This window comes from Balaenoptera acutorostrata, chromosome 6 (genome assembly GCF_949987535.1).
Source record: "Balaenoptera acutorostrata chromosome 6, mBalAcu1.1, whole genome shotgun sequence".
Classification (NCBI taxonomy): Eukaryota; Metazoa; Chordata; class Mammalia; order Artiodactyla; family Balaenopteridae; genus Balaenoptera; species Balaenoptera acutorostrata.
Window position 1 is genome coordinate 26,885,760 of NC_080069.1, and position 14,478 is coordinate 26,900,237.

At 38.7% G+C, this 14,478-nt stretch overlaps 1 protein-coding gene across 1 annotated transcript in view; it reads left to right on the plus strand.

Moving 5' to 3' along the window:
- The first annotated feature begins 789 nt into the window (after window positions 1–789).
- The window catches only part of LOC130708403 (serine palmitoyltransferase 1-like), a 243,524-nt gene continuing 229,835 nt past the window's right edge, over window positions 790–14,478 (plus strand). Inside the window, exons 1-2 of the mRNA XM_057548370.1 lie at window positions 790–802; window positions 1,151–1,283. Of these exons, the coding sequence (XP_057404353.1) occupies window positions 790–802; window positions 1,151–1,283 (146 nt within the window). The remainder of the gene's footprint in view (window positions 803–1,150; window positions 1,284–14,478) is intronic.

A 14,478-nucleotide genomic window follows, 5' to 3' on the forward strand; every position in this document is an offset into this window, starting at 1 on the left:
GGTCCCCCTGCCACTGCCTACACTTCTGAGTTCCCCTCAGTGGACATGCCGTGGCTCTGAAAGTCTGCCTTTACTCCTCAGAGTTCCTCGTTTCTCCCATGAAGCTCCAAGGCTGGAGGGGCCTGGCTGCATCCTTCCTGTATCAACTTCTGAGTTCTCTTTGCGCAGAGCATGTGGTAAAACTCTGATCTCGTTCTCCAGACTTGGGTCCTGCTGTAGTTAAAAGAGCTAAAGAAAGTTTAAAAAAATTTTCTCTGCCTCATTTTAAGACACTTGGAAGTTTTCTAGTTCACAGCCAGCTGGTACACTATTTATTTTAGACATCGCTGGTCCCTCCATCCCAGGGTGTGAAGCCTCATGGCTTAGCCTGGGAAGGTGAAAGGCTATATGGAACGATGATGTAAGAGAGAAAAAAAAATACCAGTTTAATAATTACAGTTTATCCCTATAATTACATCAACATTCTTCTTAAGCTGCTTCCATAAAAGGACCATATTTCTCTTTGTACTATACGTTTGAATTCACCAGTACACTTCAAAAGAAATTTAGACAGAAACTCAGTACTGCAGAGTGATGGCAGGTGCCACCACTAAGTGCTGACACAAACTGTTAGAGGAGTGACCACCACAACTGAAAAAGTTCCTGTCTCTTGATGCAGAGTATGTGGGGTTCTTTTTAACTTAACTACTTTTCTTTTTTCTTTCTTTTCCTTTTAAAAGCTGGTTGACAGTTGTCTTCATGCCTGGTTTGGTCACTTCTCCTAAAATGCAAAACGGCGTTAATAAGTTAATGTCGTACATTGGTAAAGTCTTGGCATTGTTGGTTGAGGGAAGTTAAAGCAGGCAAGGTCACTGGACCTTGAATTCTTATTGCTAGAGTGATATAAAAGCAAAACCTAGAGTCAGAGCTGTCCCAGTCACATATTTATAGACAAATGAGTAGCTGATTCAGCTCACAGAGTATAGAAACAGTTTTGGCCCAGAATTATCTTAGTAGATATTGTATGACTTGTAACTTCAGAACAATTACATTTTGACCACAAGGTGACAGTATTAATAGCTAAACTGCTTATGTTATTTTATTTATTCTTTAGTCAAAGAAAAAGAATTATGAGACAGTTTAACCATTTAACTTTGTACTCTTGAACTAGATGTGCACTTGGATTTGGAAGACCGCCTGGCAAAATTTATGAAGACAGAAGAAGCCATTATATACTCATATGGATTTGCCACCATAGCCAGTGCTATTCCTGCTTACTCTAAGAGAGGGGACATTGTGTTTGTGTAAGTAATCTTTACTGACATTTCTTATCAGAATTCCTTTGGAAATAATATTGGCCCTCCTAGAGAATTCCTTTGTTAGAGGTCATCTGCCTAAAATAATATTGATTTTTTTTTTTTTTTCATTTTTAAAGAAATATATAGTCACCCAGCCAAGTAGTTCTGCAGAACTAGTGAGACCTCCACTGGAAGGATGCCTTAAGGTGTCGGTACTTTGTTATCTGCCATTATGATTTTATTTATTGATGTTGAGAAGACCAAACTTATGTAGGAGCGGACCAGCCCTCTGTTTTCCCTGTGCAGCTCTGCGACAGTGTGGTGTCCTTGTGAGTCCATGGTCGTAGCCCACATAGCCACTCATACTACCTGATAAAGTCACTCCACTTCTCAGTACCCTCGCTGCAACTCTTGGTCTCTGCTGATCTTGCTTCATGGCTTGTTAAGAATATAGAAGTCATGAGTTGCAGACTTCCTTAACTTTCCAGGAACAAATGACACACTTGCATACATGTGCACTAAATGTATGGTGTTGCTTTTTACTGTGGAGGGGAAGAGCAGAGAGGAGTAGAGTGAGGGCTGGCATAGCCCAGGCAGCTGGTTATACCCGTCAGGAGCACCTGCCACTAGCCCGAGCCTCTGTTATCTTTTGAGTGGACAATTAAATGACTCTCTTCATTTAGGTCTCAGAGTGACTTTTGTTTCCTCTTTTCCTTTTTGACACCATAGCCAGACACTCCATTTAAGAGCTTCCATTGTTCCTAAAATAAATATCCAAGTTCTTATTATGATCTTGTACATTCTAGACTACTGTTTTAGGCCCATTTTCTACCATTTCCCCTTAGGTGGTCATGCTGTGTAGCCTTACCAGCCTTATATGCTAGTTTCCCCTCAAGGCCTTTGCACGTGCTAAGACCCTAAGTCCCTACGCCTAGAACGTTGTTCCTCCTCTCATCTCCTACTTAATTCCTGCTCATCCTGCACATGTACCACCTCTGCAGGAAAGCCTTCCCCAAGCTCTCAGACCAGGTCAAGACCCCTTGCTGCATGTGGAGAAAATTTTACAGCCAGAGGAGTTTGGTATCCTTGTGAATCCATGACCACGCAGGCATTTACGTGCCTGTCAGAATCACTGTTTCTCAAGCCTCCCTTAACTTACATATGCAGGTGTGTGCGTGTGTGCTCATGGGCGCCCGCACCGTCTGCTCTTGGCTCAGCTTGCCTCACGCTCACTGTACTCTTTTACACCACTTTCAACGGTTCATACCAGCCCGTTGCCTAGGATAGCATGTGCCATTTAGTGGTGCTCAGTAAATACCTTCAGTAAGAGAATGAATGGAGGCTGGAGCGCAAAAGAGGGGTCCAAGTGACTGGACTTCAGAGCCCGGCTCACCTCAGTCCCTGTACCATCCTGCTGCTTCTCACTCACTGTCGGAGCACCTGTAGTGCAACAAGCTCAAGCACACGCTGCAGGGCTGGCTCTTCCTGGGGGTTTTCAGCACGCTTGTGTCCCATTCTTCCCCACAGCCCTGTGACAGTTACCTGGGAGCACTCCAGCACATGGCCTGGGCCTGAGTAGAATTGTTTCCCAATGTGACCATGAAAATGAATGTTTCTATTAATTTCTTGCACATAGTTTAAAAAATCAGTAATAATAAAGACTCATCACAAATTTGAGAGCCAGTGATTTAAACAGTGATTCTAGGTTTTTAATAAAGCATAGTTGCAGACAACTACAATACAGTGTCAGCCAATATCGCTTTATACAAGCCCCCACCATAAATTCCTTTTTGAGTTTAAAGTCCAGAAGAAGTTTACAGTTACAGTTGAACTTGTATGCTTCCTTTGTCAGATAATAAATACTATATTGTCCTTTTGGTTTTCACTGCTAGGAAACCTAGTCTAAACTCACTTTCAAATCTTATGCCTGGTGTCTTAGAACTTCAGTTTCTAATGAGTCATTAGACAACTTAATTATTCCCTTATACATAATTTTAAATATTCCACCTGAAATTCATTTGAAAGTAGGAACACTAGAGGTAAAAATGGTGTTTAGTAAATTATTTGACAAATTGTTTTTGATAAATTCATTAGGCATAGACAATATGTTCGATGTTTTATTTTCTTTCTTTTCTAGTAAACAGTGATAATGCTTTGCCAGTAGGTCTCAGAACAATGGTTGTTTATATACCTAAGTCTTTCCTTGTCACTCTGTCTGTATATTACTTTGTGTACCCTTTTCTAATGAAATGTTTTATATTGAGATAATTGTGGATTCACATACACTTGGAAGAAATAATACAGAGATTTTATGTGCCCTTTACCCAGTCTTCCCCAATGGTCACCTCTTGCAAAACTGTAATACAGTTTGAAAAGTGGGATGTTGACATTGATAAAGTCAAGATAATCCCTCTTGTTGCCACACCCATATCCCTTCTACCCTACCCACTCTTTAGCCCCTGGCAACCACTAATCTGTTCTCCATTTCTGTAATTTCATGATTTCAAGATTGTTGTACAGGGACTTCCCTGTTGGCGCAGTGGTTGTGAATCCGCCTGCCAATGCAGGGGACACGGGTTCGAGCCCTGGTCCGGGAAGATCCCACATGCCACGGAGCAACTAAGCCCGTGCGCCACAACTACTGAGCCTGCGCTCTATAGCCCGCGAGCCACAACTACTGAAGCCCGCATGCCTAGAGCCTGTGCTCTGCAACAAGAGAAGCCACCGCAATGAGAAGCCTGCGCACCGCAATGAAGAGTAGCCCCCGCTCGCCGCCAACTAGAGAAATACCGTGCACAGCAACAAAGACCCAACACAGCCAAAAATAAATAAATAGCTTAAAAAAAAAATGTACAAATGTGAGTCATACAGTAGGTAAAACATTTGAGGATTGGCTTTTCTCATTCAGCATTAATTATTTGGAGATTCTCCAGGGTTGTTATGTGAATCAAGAGTTTGTGCCTTTTGATTGCTGAGTCATATTCCATGGTATGGATACACCACAGTTTGTTGAACCATTCACCTATTAAGGATATCAGAGTTGTTTCTAGTTTGGGGCTATTACAAATAAAGGTGCTGTAAATATTCATGTATAGCTTTTTCTGTGAACATAAGTTTTCATTTCTTTGAGGTATATGCCAAGGAATGCAGTTGCTGGTCATAAAGTATTGTGCGTTAAGTTTTTTAAGAAATTGCCAAACTTTTCCAGAGTGGCTGTATTATTTTACATTTCCATGAACAGTGTATAAGTGATCTAGTTTCTCCAACATCCTCAGGAGCATTTGGTGTTGTTGCTTTTTTTTTTTTTTTTTAGCCATACTCATAGGTGTGTACAGATATCTCATTGTAGTTTTAGTCTATATTTCCCTGATGCTACCATACTTACTGTTTTTAGGCTTTGGTCTTGGCATCAGGGTAATACTTCATAAAGTCAATTTGAAAGTGTTCCCTCTTTTATTTTCTGGAGAAACTGTATAAAACTGTTGTTAATTCTTTAAATGTTTGGTAGAGTTCTCCAGTAAAAACAGCTGGACCTCGAGATTTTTTTTTTTTTTGGAAGTATTTTTACTATGAATTTAATTTCCTTAGTACTTGTAAGGCTATTCAAATATTGAGTGAGTTGAAGTAGTTTGTGTTTTTCAAGGAGTTGGTCCATTTCTTCTAAATCGTCAAATTTGTATGTGTAGCATTGTTTGTGATATTCCCGTACTATCCTTCTAATGTCTGCAGATCCCTGTTTCCTTCCTAACTGGTAATTTCTGTCTGCTCTCTTTTTTGTCATTTTTGCTAGAGATTTGTCAATTTTATTGATCTTTTCAAAGAATCAGCTCCTTGTTTCATAGATTTTTCTACGTTGTATTTTTGTTTTCATTTCTACTGATTTCTGGTATTATTTCCTGCCTTCTGCTCATTTGCAGTTTAGTTTGCTCTTTCTAGGTTCTTGAGGTGAGAACTTCAATTACTGATTTGAGACTTTTCCTCATTTCTAATGTATTAGTGCTATGAATTTCCCTGTCATCACTGCTATAGTTGTGTTCCACAAATTTTGATGCGTTTATTTTCATTTTCGTTTAGTTCATTTTTGTGTTTTATTTCTCTTTGACCCATGAGTTATGTAGAAGTGTGTTGTTTAGTTTCCAAGCATTTGGAAATTTTTAATTTGTTACAGTTTGTTTTATGGCTCATGATGTGGTCTATCTTGGAATATGTTCCATAGTCACTTAAGAAAGAATATTCTGGCAAATACAGAGAAAAGGCCACGTGAGGACACCAGTGAGAAGGTATCACTCCATGATAGGACACATGTGATTAATTTCCTTCTTTATACATTTCTGTTTTTCATATAATAGTATTCAATGATCAAATGTTACACTGATCATTATTTTTTAAAAGTCACTGATATGCAAATTAAAAACCAGAAAAAAACATACAAATTGTTCATTTGCCACTTCTATCCTTTAATCCAGTAAGAGAGAGCGCTAGTTTTGCATGTCAACTTCCTAAGGTATACTTATATAAAAGTTTTAGTGAGACAAAAAGCAATTTACATATGAAACTTTATTTACCTTTTGAGAGAAATTTTTTTTTGTCATTATCATTAAATAGAAAAAAAAATATTCTGCTGAATGGAGTGTTCTATAAACGACAATTAGATCTTCCTAGTTGATGCTGTTATTGAGTTCTTCTATATCCTTGCTGATTTTCTGTTTGGTAGTTCTGTCAGTTGTTGTAATTTGTCAGTTCCTTCTTTCACTTTTATCAGTTTTTGTGTCTTATCTTTTGTAGCTCTGTTATTTGGTGCACATTTAGGATAAGTTTTCCTGGTTAATTGAGTCTTTTTATCATTATATAACATCCTTCTCTGTCTCTGGTAATTTTCTTTGTTCCAAAGTTTACTTTATCAGATATTAACATAGGCACTCTGCTTTCCCTTTTGAATGTTTGCATATGTTTATTGTATGTAATATATATGTATACCCTTACTACCTATATTATTGTATATAACATACATACATATATATAGCATATAACTATATATATATACATATAACTACATGTGTGTGCTCATGTGCGCCCTACACACACACATTCCCTTACTACCCATCTCATTACATTTGAAGTGAATTTCTTATAGGCAGCATGTTTAATCCACTCTGCCACTCTGTCTTTAAATTGTATATTTTAGCCATTTACATTTAATGTAATTATTGATATATGGGATCTTAATCTCCCAATTTTTATTTTTTGTTTCTTATTTGTTCTCTCTGTTTTTTGTTTTCTTTTTTCTTTTTCCTGCCTTTCTCAGGGTTAATTGAATGAGTTTTGGAGTTCCATTTTTATTTATCTTATTTATTTTATTTATTTGTTTTCAAGTGTTTCCCTTTGTATAGTTTTTTAGTCATTGCTGTATTCCTTTTTTAGCACTTTTATGAGTTCATCAGTTTTTCCTTAGAGTTCTGAAAATGCTTATTCATTCAGTTCAGCAGTACAGTCAGTTACCAGAAACCTGTACTTGTCAGAGCCTTTTCCATGAATTTCTTGAAGATGAAACCCTTTTATAGGAACATATTTGCAAATTCATCAGAGTACACCCAGAACTGTCTGTAAATGACAAAAGACTTAAAAATGACCATGGTTAAAGATTTGATGAAAGTTCATAATAATGCAGTTGACAAGAAAATTAGTTATTTCTGAGATATACATTTTAAAGTAATAACTAGAATTATTATAACATTATACCAGAACATATAAGATTTTGAGAAGTTTCCTGTAATGTCTGAAACATTTATATTAACATATTTCCATACATATTTCCATACAAATACAAATATAAGATTTTTAGAAATTTCATGTAATGTCTGAAACATTTATATTAACATATTTCCATACATATTTCCATACAAATACAAATATAAGATTTTTAGAAATTTCATGTAATGTCTGAAACATTTATATTAACATATTTCCATACAAATAACCCAATGAAAGTTTAGTATTAGTTGTTTTGTTTGTTTTTTTATACTGCAGGTTCTTATTAGGCATCAGTTTTATACACATCAGTGTATACATGTCAATCCCAATCGCCCAATTCAGCACACCAGCATCCCACCTCACCGCAGTTTTCCCCCCTTGGTGTCCATATGTCCATTCTCTACATCTGTGTCTCAACTTCTGCCCTGCAAACTGGCTCATCTGTACCATTTTTCTAGGTTCCACATACATGCATTAATATACGATATTTGTTTTTCTCTTTCTGACTTACTTCACTCTGTATGACAGTCTCTAGATCCATCCACGTCTCAACAAATGACTCAATTTCGTTCCTTTTTATGGCTGAGTAATATTCCATTGTATATATGTACCACAACTTCTTTATCCATTCGTCTGTTGATGGGCATTTAGGTTGCTTCCATGACCTGGCTATTGTAAATAGTGCTGCAGTGAACATTCGGGTGCATGTGTCTGTTTGAATTACGGTTTTCTCTGGGTATATGCCCAGTAGTGGGATTGCTGGGTCATATGGTAATTCTATTTTTAGTTTTTTAAGGAACCTCCCTATTGTTCTCCATAGTGGCTGTATCAATTTACATTCCCACCAACAGTGCAAGAGGGTTCCCTTTTCTCCACACCCTCTCCAGCATTTGTTGTTTGTAGATTTTCTGATGATGCCCATTCTAACAGGAGTGAGGTGATACCTCATTGTAGTTTTGATTTGCATTTCTCTAATAATTAGTGATGTTGAGCATCTTTTCATGTGCTTCGTGGCCGTCTGTATGTCTTCTTTGGAGAAATGTCTATTTAGGTCTTCTGCCCATTTTTGGATTGGGGTGTTTGTTTCTTTGATATTGAGCTGCATGAGCTGTTTATATATTTTAGAGATTAATCCTTTGTCCGTTGATTCATTTGCAAATATTTTCTCCCATTCTGAGGGTTGTCTTTTCGTCTTGTTTATGGTTTCCTTTGCTGTGCAAAAGCTTTGAAGTTTCATTAGGTCCCACTTGTTTATTTTTGTTTTTATTTCCATTACTCTAGGAGATGGATCAAAAAAGATCTTGCTGTGATTTATGTCAAAGAGTGTTCTTCCTGTGTTTTTCTCTAAGAGTTTTATAGTGTCCGGTTTTACATATAGGTCTCTAATCCATTTTGAGTTTCTTTTTGTGTATGGTGTTAGGGAGTGTTCTAATTTCATTCTTTTACATGTAGCTGTCCAGTCTTCCCAGCACCACTTATTGAAGAGATTGTCTTTGCTCCATTGTATATCCTTGCCTCCTTTGTCATAGATTAGTTGACCATAGGTGTGTGGGTTAATCTCTGGGCTTTCTATCTTGTTCCATTGATCTATGTTTCTGTTTTTGTGCCAGTACCATATTGTCTTGATTACTGTAGCTTTGTAGTATAGTCTGAAGTCAGGGAGTCTGATTCCTCCAGCTCCATTTTTTTGCCTCAAGACTGCTTTGGCTATTTGGGGTCTTTTGTGTCTCCATACAAATTTTAAGATGATTTGTTCTAGCTCTGTAAAAAATGCCATTGGTAATTTGATAGGGATTGCATTGAATCTGTAGATTGCTTTGGGTAGTATACTCATTTTCACAATGTTGATTCTTCCAATCCAAGACCATGGTATATCTCTCCATCTGTTGGTATCATCTTTAATTTCTTTCATCAGTGTCTTATAGTTTTCTGCATACAGGTCTTTTGTCTCCTTAGGTAGGTTTATTCCTAGGTATTTTATTCTTTTTGTTGCAATGGTAAATGGGAGTGTTTCCATAATTTCTCTTTCAGATTTTTCATCATTAGTGTATAGGAATGCAAGAGATTTCTGTGCATTAATTTTGTATCCTGCAACTTTACCATATTCATTCATTAGCTCTAGCAGTTTTCTGGTGGCAGTTTTAGGATTCTCTATGTATAGTATCATGTCATCCGCAAACAGTGACAGTTTTACTTCTTCTTTTCCAATTTGTATTCCTTTTATTTCTTTTTCTTCTCTGATTGCCGTGGGTAGGACTTCCAGAACTATGTTGAATAATAGTGGTGAGAGTGGACATCCTTGTCTCTTTCCTGATCTTAGAGGAAATGCTTTCAGTTTTTCACCATTGAGAATGATGTTTGCTGTGGGTTTGTCATATATGGCCTTTATTATGTTGAGGTAGGTTCCCTCTATGCCCACTTTCTGGAGAGTTTTTATCATAAATGGGTGTTGACTTTTGTCAAAAGCTTTTTCTGCATCTATTGAGATGATCATATGTTTTTTATTCTTCAATTTGTTAATATGGTGTATCACATTGATTGATTTGCGTATATTGAAGAATCCTTGCATCCCTGGGATAAATCCCACTTGATCGTGGTGTATGATCCTTTTAATGTGTTGTTGGATTCTGTTTGCTAGTATTTTGTTGAGGATTTTTGCATCTATATTCATCAGTGATATTGGTCTGTAATTTTCTTTTTTGGTAGTGTCTTTGTCTGGTTTTGGTATCAGGGTGATGGTGGCCTCATAGAATGAGTTTGGGAGAGTTCCTTCCTCTGCAATTTTTGGAAGAGTTTGAGAAGGATGGGTGTTAGCTCTTCTCTAAATGTTTGATAGAATTCACCTGTGAAGCCATCTGGTCCTGGACTTTTGTTTGTTGGAAGATTTTTAATCACAGTTTCAATTTCATTACTTGTGATTGGTCTGTTCATATTTTCTGTTTCTTCCTGGTTCAGTCTTGGAAGGTTATACCTTTCTAAGAATTTGTCCATTTCTTCCAGGTTGTCCATTTTATTGGCATAAAGTTGCTTGTAGTAGTCTCGTAGGATGTTTTGTATTTCTGCGGTGTCTGTTGTAACTTCTCCTTTTTCATTTCTGATTTTATTGATTTGAGTCCTCTCCCTCTTTTTCTTGATGAGTCTGGCTAATGGCTTATCAATTTTGTTTATCTTCTCAAAGAACCAACTTTTAGTTTTATTGATCTTTGCTATTGTTTTCTTTGTTTCTATTTCATTTATTTCTGCTCTGATCTTTATGATTTCTTTCCTTCTGCTAACTTTTGGTTTTGTTTGTTCTTCTTTCTCTAGTTTCTTTAGGTGTAAGGTTAGATTGTTTACTTGAGATTTTTCTTGTTTCTTTAGGTAGGCTTGTATAGCTATAAACTTCCCTCTTAGAACCGCTTTTGCTGCATCCCATAGGTTTTGGGTCGTCGTGTTTTCATTGTCATTTGTCTCTAGGTATTTTTTTATTTCCTGTTTGATTTCTTCAGTGATCTCTTGGTTATTTAGTAACGTATTGTTTAGCCTCCATGTGTTTGTCTTTTTTATGTTTTTTTCCCTGTAATTCATTTCTAATCTCATAGCGTTGTGGTCAGAAAAGATGCTTGATATGATTTCAATTTTCTTAAATTTACTTAGGCTTGATTTGTGACCCAAGAGTGATCTATCCTGGAGAATGTTCCGTGTGCACTTGAGAAGAACGTGTAATCTGCCGTTTTTGGATGGAATATCCTATATATATCAATTAAATCTATCTGGTCTATTGTGTCATTTAAAGCTTGTGTTTCCTTATTTATTTTCATTTTGGATGATCTGTCCATTGGTGTAAGTGAGGTGTTAAAGTCCCCCACTATTATTGTGTTACTGTCGATTTCCTCTTTTATAGCTGTTAGCAGTTGCCTTATGTATTGAGGTGCTCCTATGTTGGGTGCATATATATTTATAATTGTTATATCTTCCTCTTGGATTGATCCCTGGATCATTATGTAGTGTCCTTCCTTGTCTCTTGTAACATTCTTTATTTTAAAGTCTATTTTATCTGATATGAGTATAGCTACTCCAGCTTTCTTTTGATTTCCATTTGCATGGAATATCTTTTTCCATCCCCTCACTTTCAGTCTGTATGTGTCCCTAGGTCTGAAGTGGGTCTCTTGTAGACAGCATATATATGGGTCTTGTTTTTGTATCCATTCAGCCAGTCTATGTCTTTTGGTTGGGGCATTTAATCCATTCACGTTTAAGGTAATTATCGATATGTATGTTCCTGTGACCATTTTCTTAATTGTTTTGGGTTTGTTTTTGTAGGTCCTTTTCTTCTCTTGTGTTTCCCACTTAGAGAAGTTCCTTTAGCATTTGTTGTAGAGCTGGTTTGGTGGTGCTGAATTCTCTTAGCTTTTGCTTGTCTGTAAAGCTTTTGATTTCTCCATCAAATCTAAATGAGATCCTTGCTGGGTAGAGTAATCTTGGTTGTAGGTTCTTCCCTTTCATCACTTTAAGTATATCATGCCACTCCCTTCTGGCTTGCAGAGTTTCTGCTGAGAAATCAGCTGTTAACCTTATGGGAGTTCCCTTGTATGTTATTTGTCGTTTTTCCCTTGCTGCTTTCAGTACTTTTTCTTTGTCTTTAATTTTTGCCACTTTGATTACTATGTGTCTCGGCGTGTTTCTCCTTGGGTTTATTCTGTATGGGACTCTCTGCGCTTCCTGGACTTGGGTGGCTATTTCCTTTCCCATGTTAGGGAAGTTTTTGACTATAATCTCTTCAAATATTTTCTCTGGTCCTTTCTCTCTCTCTTCTCCTTCTGGGACCCCTATAATGCGAATGTTGTTGCGTTTAATGTTGTCGCAGAGGTCTCTTAGGCTGTCTTCATTTCTTTTCATTCTTTTTTCTTTAGTCTGTTCCACAGCAGTGAATTCCACCATTCTGTCTTCCAGGTCACTTATCCGTTCTTCTGCCTCAGTTATTCTGCTATTGATTCCTTCTAGTGTATTTTTCATTTCAGTTATTGTATTGGTCATCTGTGTTTGTTTGTTCTTTAATTCTTCTAGGTCTTTGTTAATCATTTCTTGCATCTTCTCAATCTTTGCCTCCATTCTTATTCCGAGGTCCTGGATCATCTTCACTATCATTATTCTGAATTCTTTTTCTGGAAGGTTGCCTATCTCCACTTCATTTAGTTGTTTTTCTGGGGTTTTTTCTTGTTCCTTCATCTGGTACATAGCCCTCTGACTTTTCATCTTCTCTGTCTTTCTGTAACTGTGGTTTTTGGTCCACAGGCTGCAGGATTGTAGTTTTTCTTGCTTCTGTTGTCTGCCCTCTGGTGGTTGAGGCTATCTAAGAGGCTTGATGGGAGGCTATGGTGGTGGGTAGAGCTGACTGTTGCTGTGGCGGTCAGAGCTCAGTAAAACCTTAATCCACTTGACTGTTGATGGGTGGGGCTGGGTTCCCTCCCTGTTGGTGTGGCAGTCAGAGCTCAGTAAAACCTTAATCCACTTGACTGTTGATGGGTGGGGCTGGGTTCCCTCCCTGTTGGTTGTTTTGCCTGAGGCAACCCAACACTGGAGCCTACCCGTGCTCTTTGGTGGGGTTAATGGCAGACTCTGGGAGGGCTCACGCCAAGGAGAACTTCCCAGGACCTCTGCTGCCAGTGTCCTTATCCCCACGGTGAAACAGAGCCACCACTTGCCCCTGCAGGAGACCCCCCCAACACCAGCAGGTACGTCTGGTTCAGTCTCCCCCAGGGTCACTGCTCCTTCCCCTGGGTCCCGATGCACACATTACTTTGTGTGTGCCCTCCAAGAGTGGGGTCTCTGTTTCCCCCAGTCCTGTCACAGTCCTGCAATCAATTCCCACTAGACTTCAAAGTCTGATTCTCTAGGAATTCCTCCTCCCGTTGCCGGACCCCCAGGTTGGGAAGCCTGACGTGGGGCTCAGAACCTTCACTCCAGTGGGTGGACTTCTGTGGTATAAGTGTTCGCCAGTCTGTGAGTCACCCACCCAGCAGTTATGGGATTTGATTTTACTCTGATTGCGCCCCTCCTACCGTCTCACTGTGGCTTCTCCTCTGTCCTTGGACGTGGGGTATCCTCCTTGGTGAAGTCCAGGGTCTTCCTGTCAATGATTGTCCAGCAGCCAGTTGTGATTCTGGTGCTCTCGCAAGAGGGAGTGAGAGCACGTCCTTCTACTCCGCCATCTTGGTTCACCCTCATGAAACATTTTTATCATGACTGTTTTAAAGTCATTATCAGATCATCCTGACAACTCTGTCATCTTAGTACTGGCATTTGTTAATTGTTTTTTTTCTTTTTTTTTTTCATTGTTTGATATTTTCTGGTTATTGGTATGACAAGTGAAACATGAACAGTTTCATATTATGCTGTTATAGTTTATGCTTTATTTAAACTTTCTGTTTGAATTGGCTTTCTCTGACAGTCTTCCAACAAGGGCAGGGGGGCACTGCTGCCTCATTACTGTCAGGTGGAAGTACAAGTCCAGGGTCCCCACGGGGCCTCCACTGACACTGAGGTGGGGTTATTTTCATTTCTTCTTGTTGTTGGTGAGAGTCCTACTCTTGTCTGAGCCTCCCCTAACACAGCCTAACCATAGGCAGGGGAGAGTGTCTCTCCCTGCAGGAGATTGGAAGTTAGGTCTCTCCACATGGTCTTCACTAACACCACAGTGGGAGCCACTTGTTACTACCCAACGGAGATACAAGTTCTGGCTCCCTTCTCTGACAGCTCCCACAGGGGTATTGGGGAGCCTTGTTATGGCGTCGTGAAGGCTAGAGTCTGGGTCCCCCTCTCAGCCTTTGCTAGTGTGGAGGGGACAGGCCCAGGTTTTTCTGTGGTTTGGCTGCAGTAGAGACCTTTGCTGGGCTGCCCCCTTTCCTGTCCCTTTGGCTACAGAGAGCAGACTTTTGTCAGAGCTTTTCTGTCTCACCTGTTGGCATTTCCAGTTTGCCAGCTGCATCAGTTCCAAGTTAGGAAAATCCAGGAACTTGTTTCATGTCATTTCTCAGATCCCTCGCTGGTCTGCCTTTTCTCTCCATTTTTCAGCATCATCTTATGTTTGTCTTATACATGATGTCCAGGATTTTTGGTTATACCCAGTGAGAAAAATAGGGAAAATATGTCTATTTTCTCAGAAGCAGAAGTGTTGCATGTACTTTTAAATAATACACTTAATTTAAGAAATATATCCTGCCCCCCATTAACTCAATTTAGGAGATCTTACTGAAGATTAATCTGCATGACTCAGAGTTCTCCCCTGGGTTATGTAGAGTCAGTAACCCAGTATTCCTTTTGATGGCAAAGTAATGGCAGAGTGGTGGCCAGTCAAATCAGAGATGCCACTGATGGTGAGATGCACCAATATTTCATTTATTTTTCAGAAAGAGAAAAGTACTTTGAATAAACTAATATGCCATCTGTATAGTAAGATGCATGCTGATTT